Source organism: Pipistrellus hanaki (assembly GCF_964339955.1).
Source record: "Pipistrellus hanaki genome assembly, chromosome: 14".
NCBI lineage: Eukaryota > Metazoa > Chordata > Mammalia > Chiroptera > Vespertilionidae > Pipistrellus > Pipistrellus hanaki.
Window position 1 is genome coordinate 323592 of NC_140516.1, and position 9379 is coordinate 332970.

General features: G+C 64.3%; 1 protein-coding gene across 1 annotated transcript; it reads right to left on the reverse strand.

The window, feature by feature from the left end:
- Positions 1 to 555: 555 nt before the first annotated feature.
- Positions 556 to 9120, reverse strand: LRIT1 (leucine rich repeat, Ig-like and transmembrane domains 1; the record flags this gene model as incomplete). The annotated part of the gene is made up of 4 exons (XM_084904369.1): positions 556 to 1466; positions 2555 to 2860; positions 6251 to 6714; positions 8999 to 9120. 4 exons carry the CDS (start codon positions 9118 to 9120, stop codon positions 556 to 558), a joined length of 1803 nt encoding a protein of 600 aa, XP_084760495.1.
- Positions 9121 to 9379: the final 259 nt, after the last annotated feature.

Below are 9379 nucleotides of genomic sequence, written 5' to 3' on the forward strand. Positions count from 1 at the left end.
TCAGACGGAGCAGACGTGAGACGTCGTGGGCACACAGGGAGCCTTACTGCAGACCAAGCGGCCACTGCTGACAAGGAGCCATTAAACAGTATTTCTTCCCACAAAGCCGCCGGCAGACATAGGAGCCAGCCACCTGCTGGCCCGCAGCCTCTGGATAGGAGCTCAGGCGGAAGAGGCTTCTTGCCAAACAGACACCAGCATCCGGTACCGAGAGGCCGGCAGGGCCACGCTGGGTCCTGCCTTTGCACCTGAGCGTGGCAACTTGGCCTTGAGCACCGGCGTGCTCTGATAAGGGTCCCACAGCAAGTGACTGAGCGCCCTGCTTCCGCTCCGGGACAGTGGGGAGAGGATGCAGAGGAGTCTTCTGCAAACGCTGGTTGTAAGAATTAAACAAGTTAATGTACAGAAAGCACTTAGACACTTTCTGGCACAGAGGAAGCGCTTTAATGGGTGCTAGTTCTTGTGGCTGTGTGGAGTGGAGGAGCAAGCAGGCACCCACGTGGGAGGAGGGGAAGGAGCCAGAGCAGGTGTTGGGCACCGTGTGCCAGGGGAGCCTCAGCACAAGTACTCGCCCGCCCACCCACCCCTGCTGGCGCCCCCAGGCGCAGAGTCCAGGCTGGAGCCAGCGCGGATGGACAGGAGCCCGTCGGCCTCACTGAGGCTGGGCTGGGGCCGCGCCCCCGAGTCCTCGCCCAGGCCGAGGCTCAGCGCGTCCAGGCTGAGGTAGGTGCTGGGGGCCTGGGCGGAGCGCCCAGCGCAGCCGCGGCGGCAGCGCCTGCGGAGGGCCCCGCAGCCCACGAGCAGCGTGAGGGGCAGTGCGATGATTGCGGCCACACTGGCCACCACCGCATTGATGAGCCGCTGAGTGGCCTCGGCGTCCGCCACCTCGTCGGGGGAGAAGACGATGCACTGCTCCTTCCGGGGCGCCAGGCCCCATGCGCACACACAGGCCACGTACTTGGTCTCGGGCACCAGCCCCTGGAGGGTGACCCTGGTCCTCCCGGGCGGCACGGCCACCCGCCGCATGGCCCGCTGCCCGAGGGCGGCGTACAGGACGCTGAGGGCCACGCCGCCGGCCCGGGGCGCCTTCCACACCAGCGTCACACTCCAGCGCGTGTCCCCCACCACCTTGAGCGCCATCACTGTCCGGGCCTCCTGGGGTCCCGTCGGCCCAACGTCCTCCGTGCTGGGCCCTGCAGGCCCGGGCGTGGGGGGCGCACGCCGGGCCACCAGCCTGTTGTACACAGCTGCTCCCGGCCCCTCGCCTGTCCCTGCCCGGGGGGCCCCCGGGCTCCCGCTGTGCTCAGTGGAAGCCTGGGGCTCAGCGATGACCAGGGAGGTGATGGTCTCAGAGGCGCCCAGGAAGTTGCTGGCCTGGCAGACGTAGTCCCCGGCATCAAGGTGGGACACGGCGGGCAGGCCCAGCAGCGCCCAGCTGGTGCCGTCCCTGGAGACCTGCTGGTGCACTGTGGGGGGGAAGCACGGATGAGGAGGGTGTCCGTGCCCAGGCTCCCTCCCAGGACCAAGCTCGTAGCCCAGACTGTGTACACGCCACTGAAGGCCTTGTCACCCCAAGAAAACACTGGGGCTCACCCAACCTTTCTTAGACTAGTCAAGGAGACTGAGGCCCTCGAGGCTCTAATCTGGGGAGACACAGGCTGAGTTAGTGTCCAAGTGTGTCCGCCTTCTAAGCCTGCCCTGTGCCCATGTTCCTCAGCCCTGGAGCTCTGCAGCACTGACCAGGCAGCGGCCGGGGGGGGGAGAGACGGAAGCCCTGGGACGTGCCCTCCCATGGCTGTGCGGCCCTGCCCAGCTCCGGGCACCTCCTGCTGCTGTCTGTGGCATGGCGCTCTGCACAGCTCCGTGCACCCTGGTTTCAGACCCCTAGTTCTAAAAGCACTGCCAGCCTGGCTGCAGGAGAGAGAAGAAAGCTGGTGGGACCAAACGTTCGTCAGACACTGAGATATTCCTCCTCAGCCCCCGTGGGCATGGTGAGCGCTGGCTCCGCACCCTGCCAGCCCACCCAGGCAGAGGAGCCCTCTGTCCCCGGGGCAGAAAGAGCCACGCTGCGGAGCGGATCGCGGTCTGTGCCCAGCTCTCCTGCTGGGCTGGGGGGCCAGGCATGCAGCTCTCAGAGCTTCGGGTCATTTACACAAAATAAGAAGACTGCTCTTCAAAGCTCCAAGATGTGAGGGACAGAATACATTTAACAAAGAGCTTCATGAATGTAACTCACATCAAAAGTTATCCTAGTGATACCAACTTAATATTTGCAGCCAGGAGACTCACTATAAATCTTAAACACACTGAGAGAGCACCTCCCGCCCATGTCAGCACGCTGCCCTCTCGGGCCCTGAGCCTCCAACAGAGGGGCTGGTGGGATGTGACAGGACAGGCGAGAGCCACCAAGATGCACTGTCCCCGGCCTGCTGCTGCGTGGCGCCTGCCCAACCCCATCGGGCAGAATGGGAGTGACCAGCCCGCTCCTCGGCCTCTGGGACCCTGCCTCGCCTGCCCTGGGGGGCTCAGCAGGTGGCCCTGGCAGCTCACACACCTGTGCCGTTGAGTGGGCGCCCACTGACCCTCCTCCAGCTCATCTGGGGCTCAGGGACGCCAGTGGCCCCACAACGAAGCAACACTGTGCTGCCCAAGGGAGACCTGACGCTGGCCACGGCTGGCCGCAGCTCAGGTCCCTGGCACCTCCTCAGCTGCAGCTGGCCGAAGGCCACGCCGGCCAGGCCTCCCGGGCCCGCACACCGCAGCCCAGCCTCGATGAGGGCCAGGTGCGAGGCCTCGCCATCCAGGAAGTGGACCAGGTCGTGGAGTCGGCAGTCGCACACCCAGGGGTTGTCTTGCAGCCCTGCAGGTGAGAGGCCCGAGGTCAGCCCGGCTGGTCACATCCCCAGGCCCACTCCCTTCCCCTTGGAGGGACGAGGCAGGTCCAGAGCTATGCCAGCAGAGCTGGCCTCCCACCGCATTTCTTGCCCCTCCCCGCTCCCTCGGCCCCCAGCCCTGCCCCCTCAGCCCCCCATCCCTGCCCCTTCAGCCCCCATCCCTGTCCCCTCAGCCCCCCTGGCCCTGCCCCCTCGGCCCCCAGCCCTGCCCCCTCAGCCCCCCCGCCCTGCCCCCTCAGCCCCCCATCCCTGCCCCCTCAGCCCCCCTGGCCCTGCCCCCTCGGCCCCCAACCCTGCCCCCTCAGCCCCCCCGCCCTGCCCCCTCAGCCCCCCATCCCTGCCCCCTCAGCCCCCCATCCCTGCCCCCTCGGCCCCCAGCCCTGCCCCCTCAGCCCCCCCGCCCTGCCCCCTCAGCCCCCCATCCCTGCCCCCTCGGCCCCCCTGGCCCTGCCCCCTCGGCCCCCAACCCTGCCCCTTCAGCCCCCCAGCCCTGCCCCCTCAGCCCCCCTGGCCCTGCCCCCTCGGCCCCCCGCCCTGCCCCCTTGGCCCCCCAGCCCTGCCCCCTCAGCCTGCTCTTTCTCTTGAGGCCTCACATGCTTCCCTGTCAGGTTGTCATGAGCATAAATAAAAAAGAATCACATCAGGTACTGGGAAGGCCATACAGCTCCAACAGCATCATGGAGGGACCCTTTCAGGCCACTGGCCAGTGAGTATCCCTGTGGTGCTTGCTACGTGACATTGCCAGCACCGGCACAGGAGGCTGTGAGCCTGGTTCCTCTGACACCGGCTCCAAAGGAGAGAAGAGAGGGGGCCACTGTCCCCAGTCCCTGCGCTCCCATGACTTTCAGAGCTGGGAGGTCACTGCCCCCCACCCCTCGTCAACACCTCCAACAGGGACAGGGCAGCCTGTGTCCTCAGTTCTCAGGCACAAATCCTCTTTATGTGTTTGCATTTCTGAAATGCAAAATAAATGCTTTTAATATGATCCCCCAAAGACTGGTATGGAATGCGATAGTGTGTCTAGGAATCGGTGTGTCTTGTACATGAATCTGCAGGCGTTCGGTTTGTTTGAAAGGAGGATGTGAGTGTGGAAAGGCTGCATTCAAATCTGCTGGATATTCACAGCTCATGTGAGAGCCAGCGGGGCATGGGCCCCTCCTCCCCCAGCCTCCCCACCCAGCGGCGCTGCTCCCGTCCCCCGGGAAGAGCGTGGAATGGGCCGCCAGGCTGTTCTGGCTTGCACCTAGTACAGAGTCTCCAGTAAAAGACTGTAAAAGGCAGAGTCAGAGATCAGTGACGCGGTCACCGCCATTGGCGAAGTGGGACTTTGGCCACGTAACCTGTTGGCTCCATGAGAAAGCAGATCTACATCAGCTGTGCTCACGGCTGCACTCCCAGCGCCTAGAACTAGGCCCACGTTCATAAGGGCTCACGTCAGCTTGCAGAGCGGGCACACAAGCCTGGGGCCACTCCCCAGCCCCTGGAGAGATGCCTGCAGGTACCAGGCTGCAGAATCAAGAGCAGGTGTGACTAAAACCACGAAGGCAGCCCAAAGGCCACTGCAGAGGCCTGGCTGAGGAAGCTGCGCTATGAAGTGTTAGGCGCCGGTTTAACAATGTGAAGCTGGAACTTGTAGTAACTAACATCTCTGAGACGTGCCTGGGTGGGAAGGTGGTGCTGGCTGATATATACAATATGATAAAATAGTCTGTAAAACACACAGATAAACTTCCTGTGTGTGTGTGTATGTGTATGTAGATATCTTGTGGAAGACAGGAAATATGAAAATAAATATAAGAGTGGCTACCATTTATGAGGGGGAGAAGGGACAGAAACTTTAGCCTTTCTAAAATATTTTAAATGTTCACATATATTCCTGCATGTGTTGTGTCATTAAAATTAATTTTCCAGAATGTATGTCCCCACCCCCGCCAGGGAGGTGCCTGGGGCAAGAAAGGCCTAGCCCCTGGCAGCCGTGGTCCAGAGGACCAGAGCAGGAGTGGCGGCGGTGGGAACCGCCCTCCGCTGCCTCCTGGCTGCACGCAGATGCTCTGTCCCTGAGGTGTGACCCTGGCTCAGCACCCCTTGCCCTGCTGCCGGCCATGGTTGGAACCAAGTCACCAAACATTTAAGAAAAGGATGCTCCAGTTCGACTTGATGTTCAAATTAACATTTGTCCTGGAGGTGCTCCCCGGAAGGTGCCCTTGTGTGGAGGCTCTCGAGGGGGCGGGCTGAAGGGCTTCCCCAGGGAGTCACTCCAGGGCAAACCCCCCAGCCCCAGGCCCAGGCTGTCTAGCCAGCGGCCTCTCTGATGCTGCACACCTCCCTCAGGGGACTGGGAACCAGACCCGCTCCTGACAGAGCATTGGCCTAATCCTCCACCCCAGCCAGACTCACACAGGGCTGTGCTTGCTGCCCGGGCCCTGCTGTGCCCTGGAGCACGTTACATGACCTTGTCTTTCCTCTGGGTCCCCTTAACAAGAGAGTCCGCCTCACTGTGGCTGGGGGCAGAGGAGGCCGTGGGTGCCAGCTCACACGTGGTCACCCGCAGGCCCAGGCTGGTGTCAGTCTCCTCACCCCCAGTGTATGTGTTCCTTGTAAAACGGGGATGTGCTGCACTGGCTGCCCTGGTGCGGTGAGGGCCATTCTATGAGGAGCAGGAGGGAGTGTGGGGACCTTCAGGGCCAAACTGATGCTAATGGCCATCAAGGACGGCAGGTCAGCAACGCCGCCATCTCGGTGGGGGGAGTGGGGGGAGGTGCTTTGAAGACTGTGGGCTTTGGGTTTCCCAGAAGGAGGCTGAGAGGAAGAGTATGGTGCAGGAGGAGGAGGAAATCACGAGAGAGGGGAGCTCTGTGCACCTGGCAAACCCCGAGGCTTGGGCGGGTGGGGTTGCGGGGCAGGGATGGTCTGTAGCTGAACTACCCCATCAGAGTCTCTGGTGATTGGGCCTTTACCTTCCCCTGACAGGTCCTGGATGGGACTGTTCTCAGAGAGGGGTGTGGCCTTGGGAGAGGCTGTTCTGCGTGAAATGGTCCAGATGGTCCCTAGGTGCTGGGCTGGGGGGAGGGCACGTCCCTGTGCTGCCCAGGTGCCTGTGGCTGCCAGCGTTGTGCCCACAGGCCTGCATGTTTGAGTAGATCTTTCTATCAACCTCTCTTCTCTAAGGGACACGGGCACAGAGAGGCTGAGCCAGGGACGCAGCTAGTAAGAGGCAGGGCCAGAATTGGAACTCCTCGCCTTACCGGTATGTGCCTGGCACCCAGCCTCCACTCAAACCCGGCACCGGCGCCTGGTCTCTCTCCCAGGGAGTCAGAGCCCAGAGGCAGCATCCGCGGCGGCGAGGGCCCTCTTACCTAGGACCAGCCCGGGGCGGCCCGGGGGCGCGGGCGCGGCGGGCCACGGGCCCCAGGCGGCCAGCAGCGCGGGCGGCAGCCGCAGCAGCCGGTTGCTGGAGAGGTCCAGGAAGGCGAGGGCGCGCAGGAAGCGCGCGGCGCCGGGCGGCACGGCGGCCAACCGGTTGGCCTGCAGGTCCAGCAGCCGCAGGCGCGGAGTGTCGCCCAGCGCGGCCCAGGGGAAGGCGGCCAGGCGGTTGCCCGGCAGGCGCAGCTCCCGCAGGCGGCCCAGGCCCCGCAGCGGCCGCGCGCCCAGCCGGCGCAGCGCGTTGTGCGGCAGCCAGAGCTGCTCTAGGCGGCGCAGCGCAGCGAAGGCGGCGGCGGGCACGCGGCGGATGGCCGTGCGCTCCAGGCGCAGCCGGCGGGTGTCGGGCGGCACGGCGGCAGGGGGCAGGGTCATGTCCGGGTCGTTGCACAGCACGGTCCTGGGCACAGAAAGGGGGTGTCTGAGCGCGGGCGGGCCAGCGAGACCCTCCCCGCCTCCTGCCCGAGGCCGCCGCTCTGCAGGGCCCTGGACACCCGCCTGGCTCCGAGCGCGGGTTCTGGGATGGGCGGGAGCCAGCCCTCCTGGTTCCTGGTGGGTGGGCGGGGTGGGGGGGCTGATTTCAGAGCCTTTCAGGGGTCCCCGGGGCAGCTTGGTCTCTGTCACACCGAGGGACCTCAAGCTGATCCTGCCATGCCGGGCACTGCCCCCCTCCCCCCCAAGTACAGCACTCAGGAGTCCCAAGATCCCCTCCCTCAGCATGTCCTTTTACAAATGTGCTATAAGTATTGATGTCAAATTGTAACCATTTGGGCTTTTCTTCATTTAAAAAACTATATGCCAAGAGCATCCGAAACGCAGCCACCGAGGTGCCTCCCCTCTGACTGAGCCCGCCCCACCCCAGCCAGACTCACACCGGGCGGTGCTTGCTGCCGGTGCCCTGGAGCACGTTACATGACCTTGTCTTTCCTCCAGGTCCCCTTAACAAGAGAGTCTGCCTCACGGTGGCTGGGGGCAGAGGAGGCCGTGTGTGCCAGCTCACACGTGGTCACCCGCAGGCCCAGGCTGGTGGCCGGGCACAGACGCCACCGGCCCTGGCTGGTGTCAGTCTCCTCAGCCTGCCAAGGCACCTCCTGCCTGACAGCGGCACCTGACGTTTTGGCTGTGAGTTGGGCTGCAGGGCTGGCTCTCACCACAAGAACTGCACACCCGCAGGATGGAGCAGCTGTGTGGGAGCCGGCCCAGGAGGCCGGGAGGTGCCAAGATGCAAGGGGCCTCAGCCTCCCACATGTCGTGCCCCTGGGCATCGCAGCCGCTCAGTTCTCCTCTGGCAGGACCTCCCTGCACATGGCAGGCGAGCAGCTGTGGGCTCCCAGGGGACTGTGGCGAGAGCTCTGGTGTCAGAGGCAGGATGGCTACGGCTGCCATCAGGGGCCTGGAAGCTGTCCTTGGAGAGTCCTTCTCCACACCGAGGTCAACCTGCTGCCAAGTCCCCATCCCTGCCTGCCCATCGCCGACAGGCAGGCAGGGTCCCAGCGCCAGGCCCAGCGGAGCTTCCTGTGGTGGGAGGAGGCCCTGCGCAGGCCCAGCGCAGCCTGGCTTCCCTGCAGGGGCCCCTCGTGGCTGACGGGCTGCAGGGGCTGGATGCAGAGACCTGAGCCACACGTGGAGCTCCTCTGTGCTCCGGCCCCTCACAGCCTCCTCCACCGGGCCAGCCAGCACGCAGGCCGGGACCCCGCAGAGGCGCACTGACTGTATTGCTGCCTGGTCAGGAACCAGCAGTGTCTCCGCCCACCGGAGACAGGGAAAAGGAAGGTGCATTCCGGAAGGCGGACGGGCTGTGGGAGGGGCCTGAGCCAGGTGAAATCCAGGTGAGGATTTGGTGCTCACAGATGAATAAACTGAAGTGTCAGAGGAAAGATGCTTTAAAGACAGAGGAGGAGGAAGAGAGGGCGTCGTGGTGGGGGTGGAAGAGCAGGGCGCACAAACCCCGTGGCCTAGAGACGCCCCTGGGAGGTGGTGGTGGAGGTGCGCCCAGAGCTCAGAGTGGCTGGGGAAAGTCAAAGAGCGGGGCCGAGGGAAGGGCGCTGGCTGCAGGAGAATGGGCAGCGGCTGTCGGAGAGCTCTAGGAAGGGACCAAGGCTGAGGCTCCCAGGGCTTTGCCAGAGGAGACCCAAAAGGCAGCGCATAGGAGGCAGGCGCTCCGTCCGGGGAGGTGGTCAGAGACACCTGGGATGTGAATGGCACCTGGGAGATGAGGCAAGAGAATAGGAAAGGCCTGGGAAAGAGGAGGCTAAGGAGACATAGAGAGAATGGTGGGAAAGGAGGAAGGGAGGGAGGAAGGGAAGGAGGAGGATGGAAAAGGGGGAGGAAGGGAGAGGGGTAGGAGAAAAGGAGAGAAGGAGGAGGGGAGGGAGGGAAGGAGGGGGGGAGGGAGGGAGGGAGGGAGGGAGGGAGGAAGGAGGAAGAGGTGAAGGGGAGAAGTCTTGGAGGAGGATTCGGAAGGGTTTCCTGGGCTGCACACCTATGCCCACCCCCCTCCTGCAAAGGTGCTGGTGCCTCGGAGGCAGAGCCAGGCCTGGCTGCCCAGACAGTGATTCAGCACAGATGAGCCTCAGGTCCGGGAGGAGGTCTCACCTGGCCACTCTCTGAGCCTCATCCAGCCCTCCCCCCTAGCCAGCTGTGGAGCTGGGCACTGGGTGCCACTCACACCCCTGGCGCCTTACCGGGCCATGCTGCCTTCGCCCAGCACCTGGAGGCTGCAGCTGCACCGAGGCGGACAGGAGCTCCAGGCCTGGGGCGGGGGCCTGAGGGCCAGGAGCCAGAGCACGCCCAGCGCCACCCTCATGGCTCTGGCTCCGCTGCAGCCCAGGCAGGGGCCGGCCTGGCCCAGTCGGTCCTGCCGGCTTACCCCCTGCCCCCGGCCATCAGATAAACAGGACCGAATGGGGATTAGGGAAGGGAGCTCAGCCAGTCACAGTACTCAGCGGCTTACTGTTCCCTGGAATCACCCATCCTGACATTAGGGTGGGGGTTTCCTCTGTCACAACAGCCACAGGCCCAGAAGCCGGGCTGGACAAGGTGGGGCAGGGAAGCGGACAGGGCAG